General features: G+C 70.3%; 1 protein-coding gene across 1 annotated transcript in view; it reads right to left on the bottom strand.

The window, feature by feature from the left end:
* The window catches only part of MUC2 (mucin 2, oligomeric mucus/gel-forming), a 28764-nt gene extending 14764 nt beyond the window's left edge, over window positions 1-14000 (bottom strand). Inside the window, exons 1-29 of the mRNA XM_070067224.1 lie at window positions 13860-14000; window positions 12799-13069; window positions 12011-12125; window positions 11690-11777; window positions 11494-11603; window positions 11186-11396; window positions 10973-11098; window positions 10569-10686; window positions 10362-10500; window positions 10147-10257; window positions 9935-10004; window positions 9209-9346; window positions 8703-8867; window positions 8185-8279; window positions 7854-7980; window positions 7492-7747; window positions 7290-7342; window positions 6798-6898; window positions 6330-6481; window positions 5962-6100; window positions 5482-5592; window positions 4841-5017; window positions 4485-4724; window positions 3841-3997; window positions 3331-3462; window positions 2986-3133; window positions 2761-2804; window positions 2335-2550; window positions 21-1716 (exon numbers count right to left, since the gene is read on the bottom strand). Of these exons, the coding sequence (XP_069923325.1) occupies window positions 21-1716; window positions 2335-2550; window positions 2761-2804; window positions 2986-3133; window positions 3331-3462; window positions 3841-3997; window positions 4485-4724; window positions 4841-5017; window positions 5482-5592; window positions 5962-6100; window positions 6330-6481; window positions 6798-6898; window positions 7290-7342; window positions 7492-7747; window positions 7854-7980; window positions 8185-8279; window positions 8703-8867; window positions 9209-9346; window positions 9935-10004; window positions 10147-10257; window positions 10362-10500; window positions 10569-10686; window positions 10973-11098; window positions 11186-11396; window positions 11494-11603; window positions 11690-11777; window positions 12011-12125; window positions 12799-13069; window positions 13860-13935 (5582 nt within the window). The 5' untranslated portion in view covers window positions 13936-14000. The remainder of the gene's footprint in view (window positions 1-20; window positions 1717-2334; window positions 2551-2760; window positions 2805-2985; window positions 3134-3330; window positions 3463-3840; window positions 3998-4484; window positions 4725-4840; window positions 5018-5481; window positions 5593-5961; window positions 6101-6329; window positions 6482-6797; window positions 6899-7289; window positions 7343-7491; window positions 7748-7853; window positions 7981-8184; window positions 8280-8702; window positions 8868-9208; window positions 9347-9934; window positions 10005-10146; window positions 10258-10361; window positions 10501-10568; window positions 10687-10972; window positions 11099-11185; window positions 11397-11493; window positions 11604-11689; window positions 11778-12010; window positions 12126-12798; window positions 13070-13859) is intronic.
* Between the last annotated feature and the right edge of the window lie 5973 nt (window positions 14001-19973).

Here is a 19973-nt window from a genome sequence, read left to right as displayed (position 1 = left end):
AGTGGCATATCTTACAGCACTGAACATTGATCTCATAGTTGAGGCAGTAGGGCATGGGGAAGGGCCGTCCTCCCGGCTTCTGGTCCTTGTTCCTGCACACCAGTCCAACACCAGCATTGCATGTCACAGTCTGTCCAAGCTCCTCCAGTTGCATGTGGGGGAACATGGCAGCCCTGCAGGAGGTGTCGTTAACCACCCAGCCAGGTTCACAGACACCTTCAGTTGATTCAACATCTCCGCCTTCTTTGTCGTAGTCAGGTTTACCAGAATCCAGCCAGCCTGTCCACTTGCATCCAGGAAAGCATGGAGTAGACGAGGGTGTTGTGGTTGGTGACACTGTTGTGCTGGGAGTTGGGGTCACAGTCTGTGTGGTAGAGGTGGTGGGTGTAGGGGTTGGGGTCCCTGTGGTGGTGGTGGTGGGTGTTGGGGTGGAAGGAGTTGGGGTGGTGGGCTTTGGTGTTGGGGTGGTGGTCTGTGTGGTAGTGGTGAGTGTAGGGGTTGGGGCTCGTGTGGTAGTGGTGGTGGGTGTTGGAGTTGGGGTCCCTGTGGTGGTGGTGGTGGTGGGTGTTGGGGTGGAATGAGTTGGGGTTGTGGTCCCAGGTGTTGGGGGGGTGGTCTCTGTAGTGGTGGTGGGTGTTGGGGGGGTGGTCTGTGTGGTGGTGCTGGGTGTTGGGGTGGTGCTGGGTGTTGGGGTGGTGGTCCCAGGTGTTGAGGTGGTGGTCTGTGTGGTGGTGGTGGTGGTGGTGGTGGTGGGTGTTGGGGTGGTGGTCTGTGTGGTGGTGGTCTCAGGTGTTGTTGATGTAGTGGGGCATCCACAGCACTGAACATTGATCTCGTAGTTGAGGCAGTAGGGCATGGGGAAGGGCCGTCCTCCCGGCTTCTGGTCCTTGTTCCTGCACACCAGTCCATCTTTAAGGCTGCACACCACAGTCTGTCCAAGCTCCTCCAGTGGCAAGTTGGGGAACATGGCAGCTCTGCAGGTGATGTTGTTAGCCTCCAAGCCGGGTGCACAGACACCTTCAATCAATTCAACATCTCCGCCTTCTTTGTCATAGTCAGGTTTACCAGAATCCAGCCAGCCAGACCACTCGCATTCAGTAACGCATGTAGTGGGAGTCGATGGTGTTGTAGATATTGGTGGAGATGAGGGTGTGGTTGTCGGTGGTGTGGCTGTGGAGGTCGTGGTTGGTGTTGTGGTGGCTGTGGTTGTTGGTGGAGTAGTGGGCGTGGGCGGTGGAGTGGATGGCGTGGTCGTCGGCACCGTGGAGGGCGTGGTGGCCGTGGTTGTTGGTGTTGTGGTGGCTGTGGTTGTTGGTGGAGTAGTGGGCGTGGGCGGTGGAGTGGATGGCGTGGTCGTCGGCACCGTGGAGGGCGTGGTGGCCGTGGTTGTTGGTGTGGTCGTTGGTGACGTGGTTGTGCTTGGGGTTGTACACGCTTTGGGCACACAACAGTTGACGCGTATCTCATAGTCGTAGCAGAGTTCAAACAGCCCGGTATCAAACTGGTCTTCGTTCTTGCAGATGAAGCCGTGGGAGAGGTCGCACACCGCCTTCTGGCCCAGCTGCTCCCAGCTGAGGTGGGGCTCGGTGGCCGACCGGCACTCGATGTCCTCGGGAGCCGCGCACACGGCGTCGAAGCTCTCGCGGTCGCCGCCATCATCGCCACTGCTCGGGTGGTCCTCGTTGATCCAGTCGGTCCAGAAGCAGCACGTCGGTTCTGGGGAGCCAGAGCCGGCGGGGGACACTCAGCCCGGGGGCCGCTGCCCCTCCCCTCCCCCCACCCCCACAGGCCCAGCTGGGAGGCGCCACCCTCCTACTGCAGCCGCCCGGGGCCACCCGAGTGTGACGGACTCAGCTCCACGCTGGGCTCAGCTGGGTTCAGGAGGCACTGGACGTGCGGCCCGTCCCAGCGGGAGAGCACCAGGAAGGGCTCTGGGTGCCCGGGACCTGCTCAGCGGCCGCCCTCGGCCGGTCAGCGCCACCTCGCTAGTCCCTGGCTCAGCTGACGGCGAGCCAAGTCACCACAGTACCGGCCTCACCGCGCACTGGGCAGCAGGGCGGCGTGGTCAGCGCCACTCACCCTCTGTCGTCGTCGGTGCTGCAACAGAGGGGAGGGGCCAGGCATGTCGTTATACCGTCGGGCTGAGCATCGTTTTTCCTAAGAATTCCTGGTCTGTCCCTCCCCGGGCGGCTTTTCCAGCAGGGGCCAGCGTCTCAACCAGAACCGCTTGGAGCTGACTTCCCTAACCGGAACATGCAAACCCCCGCTGCGGCCCGGCCTGGGCGGGTGGGCCTGAGGCTCACTCCCGGCGCGGGAGCGCGGCCCAGGCTGTACCTGTGCTGCTGCTGGTGGGGCTGGTGGTGGTGGTGGTGGTGGTGGTGGTGGGGAGCGGGGTGCTGGGGGGCAGCGTGATGGTCGTGGAGGCCGTCTGGGTGGACGGGGTTGGCGCGGCAGTCGTGCAGATGTTGAAGCGCTGCTCCACGTTCCCGTTGAGGTCGCAGACCTCCTCGTAGCAGAAGGCGCCGTCCTGGGTCCGGTTGAGAACCTTCCCTGGCGGGGCCGCGACAGGGACCCATCAGCCGGGCAGGCGGGAGACGAAGGCGCCAGAAGCCCTGGCTTCAGAGACGCTGGGTCACCGAGGAGGGGCCCCAGAGACGGCCGGAGGACGAGGGGGAAGCGGGAAGGCGGTGGGCACCCCCACGGGCCCCAGCCCCGGCGTCCGGGCCGAGGGCGCCCCCGGGAGAAGGCAGGGCAGCTCACCTTCCTCCACGCGGCATTCAACCTGCGAGGACTCGGTGCACACACTGCAAAGCAAGGGCCCGGCTGCAGAGCTCCGCCCTCACAGCCGGGGTCCCGGGCCCCCCGCCCACGGGGTCCTCACAGCGGGGTGGGTGCAGGGGCTGAGGCGGGAGGGGGCCCTCGCCCGGCTGCTGTGGGCCCGCGTGTCCGTGCGTGTGCCCGGCCCCCACATCCCAGGCTCAGTACCAGGTCTTGCAGATCTCGTCGGTGGGGACGGAAGCCCCCGGGGGGTAGCGCGTGTCCTCGATGTAGCAGCCACACTGGTCCTCCCTCACGCACTTCTTCAGGTCCTCGTCGTAGATGGGCCTGTTCCTGGGGCACCGGGGGTAGCACCCTGGGGGCACGGAGACGAGGCTTGGCTGACCACGGAGGAGCCCGGCCAGGGGCGGTCCTGGGGCCAGGCCAGGGTCCCCCCGCCCCGAGGCGCAGCTTCCTGCTCCCTGTCTGCCACCCCCTGAGGCACGGCCTCGGCGCAGGCCCCAGCCCACGGTGAGGGAGCAAATCCCACCCGGCCCACGCCGGCCCGCTCACCCTCCAGGTACGACACGGAGATGTTGGAGTGGATGCCGTTGACGGTCCTGCACGTCTCGTAGCTGCGGTTCCCACAGGGCTCGTAGTGCCACTCGCACTCGTCGGGGGGGTTGTAGTAGTCACAGAACACGGCTGGGGGGGCAGGGCGGGGTCAGGGCGGGCGCAGGGAGGGGTGGGGGCAGGATCAGACCCGGGAGGGGCGGGGGGCAGGATCAGAGCCAAGGGGGGCAGGATCAGACCCGGGGGGTGGGGGGGCAGGATCGGACGGGGCGGGCAGCGAGGTCAGACCCAGGAGCAGGGCAGTGCCCGCGTGGGGGGGGGGCAGGATCAGGCCCAGCTCACCCGGTGCCCAGGTGTGGGGGTGGTGCCCAGGGAGGGGAGGCTGGGGGGCCCAGGCAGGAACACACCCAGCTCCCCCCGCCCCGCAGAGGCTCCCAGGAAGGATGTGGGAGCGAGGGGCCTCCTGCCCAGCACGGGGAGGGCCCTCAGCGCGGCGGCCCCGGCACTCACGGCACAGGTCCGGCGTCCTCCAGAACACGCAGGCCCCGGCCTTGGTGCACTCCTGGGCGTAGGCGGCCACGGCGGAGCAGAAGCACTCGCAGTCGCCGCCCGTGTCGCAGGAGCAGGAGTCGTGCACGCAGGCCTCGTAGAAGACCGTGGGGTCCACCTGCGGGAGGACCAAGTGTGCCCTAGGTCCTGCTGCCCTCAGTCGCCCAGCTCCCGGCGCCCAGGTTTGGGCCTCTCCGGCTCTGCCACGAGCCCTCGGGGCCGCGTCCTCAGCTGCAGAGTGCTCACCCCGAGACCCCTCCCCCGCACCGCCCCAAGCTGCGCCAGGGGTGCCTGTGAACCCGGGGCGGCCAAGGGAGGCTGGGGCCCAGCCAGGGGTCACAGAGGGGCAAGGCTGGTCATCAGGACAAGCCCCGCGGGGTGACACAGCAGGGTAACTTCCCGATGTGCCCCTGGAGCCAGGAGCTGCTCCCGAGCCCCTCCCACACCTACAGGCCTCCCAAACCCCAGTTCAGCCCACATCCGCCCCGCCCTCCCTACTGTGGCCACACCCACTTCCGCGGGGCCGCCCACCTCACTGTGGCTAACCCACGCCCACGGTCCCACCCACCTCTCTCGACCACGCCCACGCCCGCGGCCCCGCCCACCTTGCTGTGGCAGGCGCTGAACACGGAGCTCTTGATGAGGCTGCACTGCTTCTCGGCCCAGGAGCGGCGGTGCGGGTTCTGGCTGCAGGGCTCCGGGGTGCTGCCCACGTCCGGGCAGGTGGCCGCCTCCTTCCAGCTGTTGCCGAAGTCCAGCTCGCTGCTGACCACCAAGTGGTCTCTCGTGGTGAAGTCGTTGTTGGAGCGGTCGTCGAAGTTCCCGCACAGCCCGCACACGGTGCCCTGCGCGACCAGCAGCCCGCGTCAATCAAGGAGGGGCCGCGCGGGCCGGGGCTCTGGCGGGGGCGGGGGGCGGACGCCGCGAGGGGCGGCCGCCACGGCCGGGCGGGGCAGCGCACCTTGTAGGAGGGGGCCAGCTTGATGAAGAGCGTGGTCTTCTTGTCCCAGATCACGATGACGCCCGTGCTGGCCTCCACCACCAGGTACTGGCCCACCTCCCGCGTGGTGTAGGCCACGTGCCGGCCGGCCAGCTGCACCACCCTCCGCTGCTTCTCCTCCAGCTTCAGCTCCGTGCCCTGCCGAGGTCGGCGCGGTCACCGCAGGCCCCTAGCCCTGGGTGAGGGGCAAAGCCCCCCGGGGCGCCCACCTCCAGCACACACCCCAAGCCCCGCCCAGGGGCGCCCGTGCCCAGCACTCGCCCCAAGTCCCCCTGAGCGTACCCGCTCCACCACACACCCCTAGCCCCCGGGGGCGCCCGCGCCCAGCACTCACCCCAAGCCCCGCCCCAGGGACGCCTGCGCCCAGTGCTCCCTCCAAGCCCCCCAGGGCGCGCCCGCGTCTAGCGCACACCCCTAGCTCCCAGGGGTGCCCAAGTCCAGGGCTCATCCCAAGCCCTGCCCCGGGGGCGCCCGCGCCCAGCACTCACCCCAAGCCCCGCCCCAGGGCGCGCCCGCGTCTAGCGCACACCCCAGCCCTCGGGGGCGCCTGCGCAGAGCGCACGCCCAGCCCCCAGCCGCACACGTCCAGGCGCGGCCCTCACCCCCAGGAAGATCTTGATGGCCTTGGAGCAGGTGACGCCCGTGGTGCCGCAGGGGACGTTCTCGGTGACGATACTGAAGGAGCCCCCGGAGGAGTTCTGGCCGCAGTAGTCCTGAGGGCGGGGCAGCGTCAGCGCAGCATGGCCGCAGCCAGCCCCGGCCTGTCCCTCCTGTCCAGGAGGCTGGGCCCTGCGGCTGCTGGGCACACGCACATGCACACACGCACACGCATGCACACATGCACACACGCACACGCGCACACGTGCACACACACACACACGCACACACACATCAGGCCCCTTATCAACCCCACCACCCTCCGTGCTCCTGCAGGCCCCAGGCCCACTGCTCACAGCCCAAGCCCTCCTGGCCTCCTGGGGCCCCCCCACCGCGTCGCCCCACATCTCAAGGCCATCCTTGCTGGCCGGGAGCAGCGCAGGGCAGGCAGGGCAGGGCCTTGGCGAAGGCGCCCAGAGCCTCACCTGGACGGCCACGTAGGAGCACTGTCCATCAAAGTCGTAGTACTTGCCGTCGAAGGTGACGTAGTGGCCGCTCCCATAGATTGAGCAGGTGCCGTGGCACAGGGACTGAGTGCACACCCAGCGCCCCCTCTGGCAGGTGCTGGGGAGAGGGGACAGGCGCTTGAAGGGACCTGGGGGGCCTCAGTGCCCCAGCCCCAGCCCAGGCGGTGGCCTGGCCGGACCCCCAGGCACTGTGGGGTCAGCACAGCACCTGCACATGCCCACACCAGCCCCCAAAGTGCCGCCCCGGCTCCACAGCGGCAGGCCCCACGGCGGCAGCACCCGCGCCCAGCCTGTCGGCCCTGCCCCCGCCGGCTGGGCCAGCTCACCAGGTGTTGCAGTCCACCTTGATCTTGGAGCCCGGGGAGTACAGGTTCTTGTGGTGCAGGCACGGGCAGTCCTCCTCCTCCACGCAGCCGCCCCGGCCGTCGTCGATCAGCCCCTCGGGGCACACGCAGCCGCTGACGCAGCCCGTGTGGTACTGGAGAGGGCGAGTGGGGGCCGGGGCACAGTGAGACCACAGCCCTCTGGGAGTCGGGAGGGGCAGGGCAGTCTCTCCCTCGGGCCCACCGCTGGCACACTTGTGAGGGCCGATTGCCCATGGTCCAGGGGCCCCCACGCTGCCTCTTCCCTCCAGGGACAGGGACCCCATGGCCACGCCCAGAAACCCACCTGCCCCCCAGCTCAGCACCGTCCCTGGAACACCTACCCTGCCTCCCACACTCAGCGGCCCTCCCCAGCACGCACGTGCACACACACACACACGCACACCCTCAGCGGCCCTCCCCGGCACGCACATAGCTCGCAGCCAGCGTCTGGCAGCTGAGGGAGCGTGGCCTCAGGGTGGACAGAGCAGTCAGATTGTTGCAGTCCACGAGGATCTTCGGGGCGGCACAGCCTGTGGGAGAGGGGCTGCCTCAGCGCCTGCCGGACGCGGGGCTCGGGCCAGCAGGGGGTGGGCGGCCGCACACGGGCAGCGTCCACGCACACGGGCAGCAGCCACACATGGGCAGTGTCCATGCACAGGCAGCGCCCACACAGGGGCAGTGTCCACACACGGGCAGTGTCCACCCACACGGGCAGCGTCCACGCACACGGGCAGCGTCCACACACACGGGCAGCAGCCACACAGGGGCAGTGTCCACACACGGGCAGTGTCCACGCACACGGGCAGCGGCCACACATGGGCAGTGTCCATGCACAGGCAGCATCCACACAGGGGCAGTGTCCACACACGGGCAGCATCCACGCACACGGGCAGCGGCCACACACGGGCAGCGGCCACTTACTCTGGCCCAGCAGTTTGACCTGCGTGCAGTGCAGCCTCCCGTTCCGGCAGATGCTGCAAGAGGCAGGTGGGCGGTGACCGGGGCTCAGGCTCGGTCCCCAGGCAGGACGGTCACGGCCACGGCCACGGCCACGGCCAGCCTGGCCCCTCCCGGGGCCCCACCCCAGGCGCCCCCGTCCCTGCCGGGGCCCGGCCACACCCACCATCGCTCCTCCTGCCTCAGCACCACGTCCCCCGCCTCCAGGTAGAGCCCGTTGTGGTAGCAGGAGCACTTGGCCACGGGCACGCAGCGGCCCTTCTCGTCCAGGAAGGTGTGGTCGGGGCAGCCGCAGCCGTCCACGGGGGCTAAGCCCTCCAGGCAGTGGCTGTTGGCCTCGGAGAGCGAGCGGCAGGTCTGCTGGCAGGTGGTCAGGTTGTACAGGAAGACCTGGGAGCTGGGGCAGGAGGCCGCCTCCTTGTCTGCAGAGGGGGCCGGGGGCGGGCGTGAGGGCAGGGCCAGGGCACCCAGCGCGCCCCGAGCCTCCCCGGGGCCGCCCGCCCTCCGCGCGGCCCGGGCGGCACTCACTGCAGACGCGCTCCCGCCAGCCCCACAGCATGACGCCCTTGGCGGCGCAGGCGTGCGCGTAGGAGGACAGCGCCGCGCACAGGCAGTCCTCGCTGTTCGCACAGTTGCAGGTGTCGTACTTGCACCTCTGAGCAGAGGAGGCAGTGGGCGGTGAGGCGGGGCGGCCAGGCGTGGCCCACAGCCCCCCCGCAGGGTTCCAGCGCCCGCCAGCCCCAGCCCGGCCACCTGCAGCTCAGCCGGGTGCCCGAGGCCCACCTCGCCGGCTGCAAGGACCCTGCCCGGGCGTGCAGAGGCGGGTGCGGGGTGGGGCTCAGGTGCGGGCCCCACCCACCTTGTAATACTCCGAGGGGTCCACAGCCGAGTGGCACTTGCTGAAGGGGGTCTCCGTCTTCTTCAGGAGGGAGCACCAGTGCTCGGCGTAGTTGGCTGAGGGGTGACCGGGACCTCAGCGAGGGCTGGGTGCCCCCTGCAGCTGCCCCAGTCCAGCCGCCTGGCTGCCCAGGCTGCGGTGGGCATGGCCCCCCTCTGTGGACCCGAGCCCAGGCCCCTTCCTCCCGCCTGGCTGCCCAGGCTGCGGTGGGCATGGCCCCCCTCTGTGGACCCGAGCCCAGGCCCCTTCCTCCCTCCGGTCCAACCTCGGGAAGCTCCATGCGGGATGGGCTCCCCTCTCCCCGCCCCGAGGGGCACCGTAAACCAGCCGTGTGCCAGACACAGCAGCTGGCCCCGGGTGGGACCTTCTGACCTGCCCCCACCCCTCCCCCTCGGGAGCCCCCGTGCCCCGGGCCTCGCTGGCCTTGGCCGGACTCCCGGGCCGGCCGACGGGCAGCGCCCAGCAGCGCCGGGCCTCACCGCTCTCGATGTTGAGCGAGCAGGGGTCGTCCAGCCAGTCCAGCTTGTCGTGACAGCTGGACTGGGCCTTCCAGGTGTTGGCGAAGCTGGCGCCCGTGGCCTCCACCAGCCCGCTGGCCGTCCTGAAGTCGTCGCTCTCCAGGCCGTTGAAGTTCCCGCAGAGGCCTGCGGGGCAGGGCGGGGTTGGGAAGGCGCCGGCCTCAGAGGCAGCCTCCGTCCGGGCCATCGGCGGAGGCCGCGGAAGGGGCGAGCCCGGGGTCACTCACCCTGCACCTGGCCCTGGGAGGCAGCCTCCGTGCGGGCCATCGGCGGAGGCCGCGGAAGGGGCGAGCCCGGGGTCACTCACCCTGCACCTGGCCCTGGGAGGCAGCCTCCGTGCGGGCCATCGGCGGAGGCCGCGGAAGGGGCGAGCCCGGGGTCACTCACCCTGCACCTGGCCCTGGGAGGCAGCCTCCGTGCGGGCCATCGGCGGAGGCCGCGGAAGGGGCGAGCCCGGGGTCACTCACCCTGCACCTGGCCCTGGGAGGCCTGGTCCAGTGTGACGTAGAGCTGCATGACAGGGACCAGCTGGATCTGCAGCCGCAGGCTGAAGGCCGTGTCCACGATGATGTGGTATGAGGACGGTTGGAAGATGGAGAAGCTGGCTGCAAGGCAGGGCGGTGAGGGCCTGGCCTGGACGCCCCCCACGGGAGACCTGGCCCCGACGCCCCCCACGGGAGGCCCAGCCACGACGCACCCCACGGAAGCCCGGCCCCGGGAGCGCCCCCCACAGGAGACCTGGCCCCGACCCCCCCACAGAAGCCCGGCCCCGGGAGCGCCCCCCACGGGAAGCCTGGCCCCGACGCCCACCATGGGAGGCCCAGCCACGACGCCCCCCACGGAAGCCCGGCCCCGACCCCCCCACGGGAAGCCCGGCCCCGGGAGCACCCCCCACGGGAGGCCTGGCCCCGACGCCCACCATGGGAGGCCCAGCCACGACGCCCCCACGGGAGCCCGGCCCCGACCCCCCCACAGAAGCCCGGCCCCGGGAGCACCCCCCATGGGAGGCCTGGCCCCGATGCCCACCATGGGAAGCCCAGCCACGACGCCCCCCACGGGAGCCTGGCCCCGACCCCCCCACGGAAGCCCAGCCCCGGGAGCGCCCCCCACGGGAGCCCGGCCCTGGGAGCGCCCCCCACGGGAAGCCTGGCCCCGACCCCCCCCGGGAGCGCCCAGGGCGGAGCAGGACTCACCTGTCACGTGGGGCAGGTGCACCTCGAGCTCGTTGAGCAGGACCCTGCCGTCCGCCCTGAAGGCCACCACCTGCAGGCACGGCGGGGGCGGGGCTGAGAGGGCTGGGGGGCCTGGGGGGAGGAAGGAGGGCCTGGGGGAGGAAGGGGCTGAGAGGGCTGGGGGGCCTGGGGAGAGGGGTGGGGGCCTGGGCGCTAGGGGGAGGGGCACGCACATCCTTTTTCCGGTCGGTCACCAGCACCACCGACTTCAGGCAGGTCTGCTTGTCCGAGGAGCCGCAGGGGGCCAGCTCGCCCAGGAGAGCGTGGGAGTCGTTGTGGTCGCCCTGCGGGGGAGGGGCAGCAGCACTGCAGCGGCCGTGGGCGGCACCGGGAGCCCAGCTGCCTGGGCCCCGCCCGGGGGCAGGTGGTGCCCGGGGCTGGCGCGCACCTTGCTCAGGACGTAGTAGCAGTCGCCGTGGAAGGTGAACTTCTTCCCGTCGAAGGTGGTGATGTGGGAGCCGCCCTCCAGGGCGCAGGTCCCGGGGCACGGCAGGTCCTTGCAGACCCAGCGGCCGGCGTTGCAGACGCTGCGGGCGGGGGACGCGGCGTCAGCACCCGGCCGCCGCCCCCGCCTGCCCGGGGCCCCGAGACTCACCAGTCCTCACAGTCGTTGGTGATCTTCTGGCCCGGGGAGTACAGGCGCCCGTGTAGCTTGCAGTGGCACTGGCTCACCGGGATGCAGCCGCTGCCCCCGACGTCATCATACACGGTGCCTGGACAGCAGGGGCCGGCGTCACCCGGGCTGGCCTCAGAAGGTGCCAGAATCCCGGGGCGGGGGGGCTGCGAGCCCACCCACAGTCACCTCTGCCAGCCCCACCTCATCTCTGGGGAGGGGTCTCCAGACCGCCTCCTGCCCTGCCCTGAGCCAGGGCCCTGCGGAACCAGGCTGGCACCCCCCCCCCCAGCCTCCTGCAGCCACCATGGGGGCCAGGGCAGGGGAGTTCGGCACTGGGGTCTGCCCTGCCGCGCCGCCCCGGCCGTCGCTGTCCCCAGCGCTACCTTCTGGGCAGAAGCAGCCGTCCATGGGGTGTTCCTCGCACAGGCTGCTGACCTCCAGGTGGGAGCAGGTGTCCATACAGGGCGAGCCGCTCTCCAGGTACACCATGTTCCCAGGGCAGCTCTTGGCTGGAAGTGCAGAGGCGGCCCGTGAGCGGGCACCCCCGGCTCCCCAGCCCCCCACAGGCACCCCCCCCCACGGGGCCGCCGCCTTACGGCAGAGCGAGGCGGTCCTCCAGCTGCCGGGCCGGCCGCCGGCGTGGGAGCACTGGCGGGAGAACTCGGAGATGGTGCTGCAGGCGCAGGAGGCGTCCGCCCCACAGCTGCACAGGTCCTGCACGCAGGCGTCCAGGTACAGCTCCACCGGCAGCCGGGCCTGGCAGTCCTCGAAGGCCGCGGCGGTCAGCAGCCTCTCGCACTCGGCGCGCTGCGGGCGGGCAGACGGGCAGGTGGGAGGGTTGGCGGCCGCCCTCGCCCCTCCTGGGGCCCTGCCGTCCCCCGGGGACCCCGTCCCCGCGACTCACATGCTTGGAGCAGGACTCGGGGGCCGACACCTCCTCGGGGTCCTCACACTTGGTCTGGGGGTTGTTGATCTTCTGCCTGTTGCCAAACTCAGTGGCACTGAGGGAGATGCCTGGCACAAGGGGCACAGGCGGTCAGGGGGTCCCGGGAGCCTGAGGGCCCCCTCCCCGCACTCCCAGGGCGGCCGCCTGCCCTCACCATCAGAGAGAAACTCCGAGGTCTGCTGGCCGTTGTAGTCCCCGCAGAGGCCGCAGGTGTGGTTCTGGAACTTACTGTCCAGCTCCAGCTGTCACGGGAAGGGAGCAGGTGGCAGGGCTACAGCAGGTGCAAGGGGGCACGGGGGCGACCGCAAGGGGGTGCCGGCAGCGCAGCGAGAGACGCGGGCCGGCCACTGCCCCGAGCGTCCCCTCCCGGGCCAGCCCAGGCCGGCTCCCTCCACTGCCCCTGGGCCAGCTGGCGTCCTTCCGGGGGGCCAGACCCGCAGCCCTCTGCCTGGGAGCGCCCCCGGCCGGCACCCACCATGAGCGAGTCCTCCCGGTTCCACATGAGGGAGAGGCCAGCGCGGGAGTAGACCTTGGTGTACGCCTCGCTCTTCTCTATGAGCAGCCCGGAGCTGTAGTGCGGGGTGCTGACCCTGGGGAGGGGGTGCCAGGCGTCAGTGCGGCCCCGGCCCTGCGGGGTGTGCTTGCGAGCAGCCCCTGGCCACAGGCGCTGCCAGCCCAGCGCGGCCCAGGGGCTGCGACCCTGCCTCGCTTCCTCCTGCCCGGTCCCTTCCTTGGTGCTGTCCTGGGCGGGGGTTCCCCAGGGTCCCCGAAGGTACCAGAGTCACCCGATCACCCCACGGGCCCCCTACTCAGAGGGCCGACGCCCCTCCTCCAGGGACCCCAGCCCGGCTCCAGCCTCTGAGCCCCTACCCCCATGATAGGGGCCCTGGCCGAGCTTGGCTGGGAAAAAGAATCCAGGGAGCAGGGACAGGCACTCCTGGGGGTGGGACGGGGGGGGGCAGGATTGCATTTCAGAGGCCCCATTGTTGTGGAGACAACGCCCCTGCCCACCCCCAGCACCGAGGGGGCGGGGGCTTCTGTAACTCTAGCCTGGCAGAACCCCGCCCAGCCCCCCACCAGGTCCCCGGGCTGCCAGGGACCGCTCGCCTAGGGACGGCCTCGTGCCAGCTGCCACACGCGTCTGAGGAGTGAATCAGGGACTCGCTCGGTCCCCGAGTGTGTCCCAGCCGTGTGCAGGGCAGGGAGCCCCAGGTGGAGACCGCCAGCCCCACCCCCGGTCCCGGGACAGGGGCCGGCGCTCACATGGCCCCGTTGACCACGATCAGCTGGTGGGTGAGATAGATGACGTCGTCTTTGATGGTGAGCAGGACGGATGTGATCTGGGAGGCGCCCCCGGCCTGGGCCGGGCCCCGCTGCAGGTGCAGGGCGAACTCCTTGTAGGAGTCCCGGCAGTCGGAGGCGAAGTTGTAGTCGCAGAGGCCGGTGAAGCGGAAGACGGCGCCGTCGAAGGTCTTGTAGTGGAAGTCGCCCCAGGTGCTGCAGACGTTGTGGCCGTGGTTCTGGGCTCGGCCTTCTGAGCGGGCAGCGGGGGGCACGGGGTGAGTGGCCAGGCCCCCGGGAGACCCCCAAGAGCAGCGGGAGGCCGCTCATGGCCCACGGGGGTCCCGGCACAGTGTCCCTCGTGGGGGCAGACCCTTCTTCCCCGAGAGGCCTGTGCTGGGCACCGGTCACCCCCCGGGGCTCTGGGGCCCCCTGGGAGGTTGTCTCCGGCTTCCCACTCTGGCCATTTGCTGTGTGGGGCGAGGGGGCAGAGGGCCTCCGGGCACTGGTCACCCTGGTTGCCTCGTGCCCCTGGCCAGAGCCCACCCGGCCCGGCCAGCGCCACACTCTGTCCATCCCATCCCCCGGCGCCTCCCTCTGCTCCGGGCACCCACCACCCAGCAGATAGGCAGCCCCTCCCCTGGACACCCAGTCCTCGGCTCGGGCTGGCGGGCAGGTCCAGGTCAAGAAGGCCCTGGCCTGGCCTTTGCCCCCGGGGGCCCCTGATACCTGGACCACCACCCCACCTCCCCCACAGATCTCCCCCCGGGGCCGCTGGACCACCGTCTGGTAGGCACCCAGGACCTTACGCCCTCCTTCCTGCCCCATGAGGCCAGGCCGGGGGCTCAGCCTGCCTGACCCCGGCCTGGGAGCCTAGCTGGAGCCGTACAGACTGTCCTGGTGCCTGGGGACCCCCCCACCAGGCCAAGCAGAGCAAGACCACCCACTCCTGGGCATCGGGCTCTGGGCTGCTGGTCTCCCTGCCCGCCCCCGCCCCCAGGGCACTCTGCTCGCTCCTGGCCGCTGTGCCCAGCCCGCCTCACCTTCCTGAATCTGCCCGGCCACGGCCAAGGACAGGGCCAGGCAGACCACTGCCAGGCGGGCCAGTGGCAACCCCATGTTGGCTCAGGAGGCCCGTGTGGGAGAGCGACCGAGGCCAGGGGTCCCGGCCTTATATGCCCCGCGGGTGTCCGCGGCAGGCAGGGAGGGGAGGGGCAGGGTGGGTGGGGCGTCTCCCAGATTATCCAGAGAGCAGCTGTGGGGGCTCCTGCAGGCCGGGCGTGGGGAAATATTGACACAGGTTATCAGAGGTTTATCTTTACGACCTGCCCGGGATGCACGCAGCCCCCACTGCCCCAGCACAGGCCCACGCCCAGGGGAACCTCCGAGCCTCCGGCTACGGCTACGGTGACCAGGCCCAGGGCAGCAGGGAAGGCGATTCCTGCCGGAAGCAGGTCTCCCCGGGCCCCAGACTCCAGCCTGGTACCACCCCCCAACCAGAGCCCAGGTCAAATGAGCCTGCCAGGGTCTCCTCCCATCCCGGCTGAGACCCCCCCAGGCCTGCCCAGGCCCCCATCACCCAGGGGCCAAGCCCGCCCCAACAGAGGCCCAGGTTCTATGGTGGACAATGGGAGTGAGGACCCCGGCACTGCCCCTGACCCAGAGGGCGGGGGTGTGAGGACCCCGGCGCTGCCCCTGACCCAGAGGGTGGGGGTGTGAGGACCTAGCACTGCCCCTGACCCAGAGGGCGGGGGTGTGAGGACCCTGGCACTGCCCCTGACCCAGAGGGCGGGGGTGTGAGGACCCCGGCACTGCCCCTGACCCAGAGGGCGAGGGAGTGAGGACCCCGGCGTTGCCCCTGACCCAGAGGGTGGGGGTGTGAGGACCTAGCACTGCCCCTGACCCAGAGGGCGGGGGTGTGAGGACCCTGGCACTGCCCCTGACCCAGAGGGCGGGGGTGTGAGGACCCCGGCACTGCCCCTGGCCCAGAGGGCGGGGGTGTGAGGACCCCGGCACTGCCCCTGACCCAGAGGGCGGGGGTGTGAGGACCCCGGCACTGCCCCTGGCCCCAGAGGGGGGGGGACGTGGGCTCCTGCAGGGTCAGGGTGGGGGATCACTGGGCTCTGGCTGAAGTTCCCACCCCGGCGCTAATCCTCTCTCCCCAGGTGAGCTGCTCTCTGGAATTACCTGTAATTAGAACTCAGGGAGTTGCCGGCCCAGCCGGGGGCACTTGACAGGGACACGGGGGCGGGGGTCCTGGCTCGCAGCCCAGAGTGGCAGCCTCCCGGGGCAATGGGGCCGGTCGGGAGCCGCCTGTGCAGCCCCCACCCCGTGGACCCCCAGTCGCTGCTTCCAGGGCACTGTGGGGCTCCCGGCCGCGCCTCGCCCCCAGGGAGGGCCCGCCCGGCCGGAGCTGTGGCCCAGGAACTTCCCGCTCCTCTGCGGTGCCTTGAGAGGGCGTCATGTCCGCACAGCCACGGCCCCACAGCAGGAGCCCCTCGGCCACCGGAGGCTCACGCTGCTCAGCCTGGGGGACAGGCTGGGGCCTCTGCGGGCCACGTTCTCTCTGCCAGGAGACGGACAGAGCCTGAGTTCCGACTGCTGGCCGGGGCGCAGCGGGGGAGCCCCGATCTTGGGGATGCTGCAGCTTCCAGCCTGGGCCCGGCCCCGGGGTCAGCAGGGAGACCTGGCCCCACCCTGGGGTCAGCGGGGAGGGGCCCCACCCTGGGGTCAGCGGGGAGGGGCCCCACCCTGGGGTCAGCAGGGAGGGGCCCCACCCTGGGGTCAGCGGGGAGGCCCGGCCTGGTGGTCAATAAAGGGGGCCCCACCCTGGGGTCAGCGGGGAGACCTGGCCCTGGGGTCAGCAGGGAGGCCTGGCCCTGGGGTCAGCGGGGAGACCTGGCCCTGGGGTCAGCGGGGAGGCCCGGCCTGGTGGTCAATAAAGAGGGGCCCCACCCTGGGGTCAGCGGGGAGACCTGGCCCTGGGGTCAGCAGGGAGGGGCCCCACCCTGGGGTCAGCGGGGAGACCTGGCCCTGGGGTCAGCGGGGAGGCCCGGCCTGGTGGTCAATAAAGAGGGGCCCCACCCTGGGGTCAGCGGGGAGACCTGGCCCTGGGGTCAGCGGGGAGGGGCCCCACCCTGGGGTCAGCGGGGAGGGGCCCCACCCTGGGGTCAGCGGGGAGGCCTGGCCCCGGGGTCAGCGGGGAGACCTGGCCCCACCCTGGGGTCAGCGGGGAGGGGCCCCACCCTGGGGTCAGCGGGGAGGCCCGGCCTGGTGGTCAATAAAGAGGGGCCCCACCCTGGGGTCAGCGGGGAGACCTGGCCCTGGGGTCAGCAGGGAGACCTGGCCCTGGGGTCAGCGGGGAGGGGCCCCACCCTGGGGTCAGCAGGGAGACCTGGCCCCACCCTGGGGTCAGCGGGGAGGGGCCCCACCCTGGGGTCAGCGGGGAGGCCTGGCCCTGGGGTCAGCAGGGAGGGGCCCAACCCTGGGGTCAGCGGGGAGGCCCGGCCTGGTGGTCAATAAAGAGGGGCCCCACCCTGGGGTCAGCGGGGAGACCTGGCCCCGGGGTCAGCGGGGAGGCCCGGCCCCGGGGTCAGCAGGGAGGGGCCCCGCCCTGGGGAGGGGGCTGGCCCTGGTGGTCAGCGGGGGGCCCCGTCCCTAGTGGTCCGTGAGGAGAGGCCATCTCAATAGTGTGGTGGCACGGGACCCTGCCCCAGCTGTCCCGCAGCCGTGACCCCTGCTCGGGCCGAGCCCTGTCCATCGGGAGAGACTCACCAGGCCTTCCCTGGTGGCCGGGTCCGAGCTCTGGTGTACCCCCCACCCCACAGCAGCAGACAGAGGGCCAGTGGGGGGTCCCCACACTGCAAGGACACCAGGGATGAGGGTGGCCAGGATCGGGGGTCTGGGGCAAAGCCCCTGGTCCTGCCCTGCTGCGCCCGCCAGCCCAGGCCTGCGCTCTGCCCTGCCCTTCCCTCCGGGCTCTGGGGACGTGAGAGCCCCCGCGTGTGTGGCCAAGGCAGGAGGAGCGGGGATTAGGAACCAGAGCCCAGGCAGCAGGGCTATTGTGCTGCTGCCCCGGGGCCTCCGTGCTGGCCGCCAGCCCTGGGGAAAGCCGGGACCCAGGCCTGGCTCTGGGCCGAGGAGCCGGGATTTTCCAGGCCCGGCCCCCTCTGCCCCAGTGGGCCTCAGCGGACAGCGGGCAGGTACACGGGGCGGGGAGGGGGTTGGCGGCTCCCTCTGCCCCAGTGGGCCTCGGCGGACAGCGGGCAGGTGCGTGGGGCGGGGGGGGGGGGGTGGCGGCTCCCTCTGTCCCAGTGGGCCTCGGCGGACAGCAGGCAGGTACACGGGGCTGGGAGGGGGTTGGCGGCTCCCTCTGCCCCAGTGGGCCTCAGCGGACAGCGGGCAGGTGCGCGGGGCGGGGAGGGGGTTGGCGGCTCCCTCTGCCCCAGTGGGCCTCGGCGGACAGCGGGCAGGTGCGTGGGGCGGGGGGGGGGGTGGCGGCTCCCTCTGTCCCAGTGGGCCTCGGCGGACAGCGGGCAGGTGCGTGGGGCGGGGGGGGGGTGGCGGCTCCCTCTGTCCCAGTGGGCCTCGGCGGACAGCGGGCAGGTGCGCGGGGCGGGGGGGTGGGTGGCGGCTCCATCCCCGGCCCACACCCTGGGGCAGCGAGTGGGAGGCAGGCGTCTTCCCGAATCTGGGGGACAGCTCTGTGCTCCCTCTGGGCGGCCCCGACACCATCTTGGCCACCTCAGGTCTCAGGTGTGGTTTCCGAGTGACCGGCAACATCCCAGCATGCCACGGGGCCAGGGAGTTGACACTGGGACAAACGGGAGTCAGGGCTCCGTGGGGCCAGGACCGCCCACCACCGGCCTCCCGGCTGCCCACTGGGGCCACTGCGGTCAGTGCCTCTGGCTGGTGAGGGGTGCATGCCCTGTGCAGGAAAAGTGGGGGGCTGGGGACACTGGCACCCCATATCAGTGCCTGGGCTCGAGTCCTGTTCCAGCTCCCTGCACATCCCAGGAGGTGCCTGGGCCCCTGCACCCACGTGGGAGACCCGGATGGAGCTCCTGGCTCCCGGCTTCAGCCTGGCCCAGCCCCAGCTGTCGCCAGTGTTCAGTACGGAGGCAGTGGATGGAAGCTTATTCTCTCTGTGTCTCACAGGCAAATAAACGTGGATTCATTTCTAAAGGTGAACTGGAAACTTGCTGACACAGGTGGAGACATGGAGGGAGTTTGGCCCTGGTCGGTGCCTGCCCTGAGCGGCCTAGTGTGTGCGTGGGGTGGGGGGAGGAGCGGGAGTGGCCTCTGCCCCCAGCTCTGCTCTCCCGTCTCAGCCCCGGGGCGGCACCTGCCAGGTGGTGCCGAGGTGCGAGTGGCAGCCCCGCCCAGGGCCGCGGTGCTTACCTGGGAGAGACGCCGCTCGCTCCAAGGACCACTCAGCGGATGGTGCCAACCCCAGGGAGGGGCCCGAGGACGTCACGGCCACGCGGCCACAAAGCTGACTCAGCGGGGAAGGGGGTGGCGGAAGGGGGGAGCCCCGCGCCCAGGGGTGCAGAGGCAGCGGGGACTCCCCGTGCACACCCCAGCTCCTGGAGGGACGCACACCTGCAGGGCAGGCCCCAGGGTACCGTGTTTGGCCAAAGACTGGTCTGGGTGTTGCAGGGAGGGTCTCTCCAGAGGTGTCGCCAGCCTGCTGGGGTGGGGGCTGCACCCACTCACCAAGGGCCTTGGAAGACTGGGGTGCCCAGAAAGAGGGGCTCTGTGGGGTACCCAGAGAGGGGGGCTCTGTCTGTGCCCAGGTCCACAGCGCCCCCTGCACACAGCAGACCGGCCGTCCTCACTACACCGGCCCCCCGTGGGAACCCCTAGCACGCAGGCCCCCATGCCCCAGCCATGCGTGTCACCTCGGATCCCGTGTAGAGGAAGAGCAAACTGAGCTGCTGGGCCAGCCTCACAGGGATGCCCTCGGCCATCACCCCTGTGCTGTCCAGGCCGCCCCACCCCCAGCCAGCCGGACCAAACTGACCCCAGTGCTGTGCTCTGACCTTGCCACGGATCCCAGACCACCTGGACACCCAGGGAGACCCAGCCCCCATCCAACAACCTGGCCCCATGGCACTCCCATACCCCACGGGGGTCCACTCTGCCCGGTGTGAAGGCTGGACAAGCAGCTCTGCTGGGCAGCTGGGCACTGGGAGGCCCGGGGCCGTCAGGGGTCACCAAACTCCTGTGCAATTCCCCCTGTCCTCTTGAGGCTCAGCTCAGACGTCACGTCCGCACACTGACCGCCACCCTCACCACCCTGGCCACGGTGGAGCCACTGCTGGCGTCCCTGCTTGAGTGCCTGGAGGGCAGCGGCCTGCGTGGACTCCTTCACAGGCCACCCTCACAGTGCACGCGCTCGGCGACTTTGCTTCCTGTGGATGGATGCGTGGGTGATGGATGGATGATGGATAGGTGGTGGGTGGGTGGACTGAGAGACGGACGGATGGATGATGGATGGATGGATGGATGATGGATGGATGATGGATGGATGGATGATGGATGGATGGATGGATGGATGGATGGATGATGGATGGGTGATAAATGATGGATGACGGATGGATGAGTGGGTGAGGGATGATGGATGGACAGATGGATGGGTGGATGGGTGATGGATGATGGATGGATGATGGATAGGTGGTGGGCGGGCGGACTGAGAGACGGACGGATGGATGATGGATGGATAGATGTGGGTGGATGGATGGACAGATGGACAGATAGTTGGATGGATGATGGATGGATGGCAATAAATGATGGATGATGGATGGACAGATGGGTGATGGATGAGGGATGATGGATGGACAGATGGGTGGATGGTAGAGGAACCTCCCACTGAAGCGGAGGGCGCCACTGAGCCCCCAGCCCCCAGCCCCCAGCCCTGCATTCTAGAGGTGACACAGCCGCTCACCAGCTGGGGAAGCCACCAGCTGGGGAAGGGCCCCCAGCCCCGGCCCCACACTGCCCCCACCGGACAACAGGCACCACTTTTTGCAAAGGGGACACCGTTGCCTTTTTTTTTTTTTTTTTTTTTTTTTTGACAGGCAGAGTGGACAGTGAGAGAGAGAGACAGAGAGAAAGGTCTTCCTTTGCCGTTGGTTCACCCTCCAATGGCTGCCGCG

This window comes from Oryctolagus cuniculus, chromosome 1 (genome assembly GCF_964237555.1).
Source record: "Oryctolagus cuniculus chromosome 1, mOryCun1.1, whole genome shotgun sequence".
Lineage (NCBI taxonomy): Eukaryota > Metazoa > Chordata > Mammalia > Lagomorpha > Leporidae > Oryctolagus > Oryctolagus cuniculus.
This window is presented reverse-complemented; position numbering and strand designations above follow the sequence as displayed.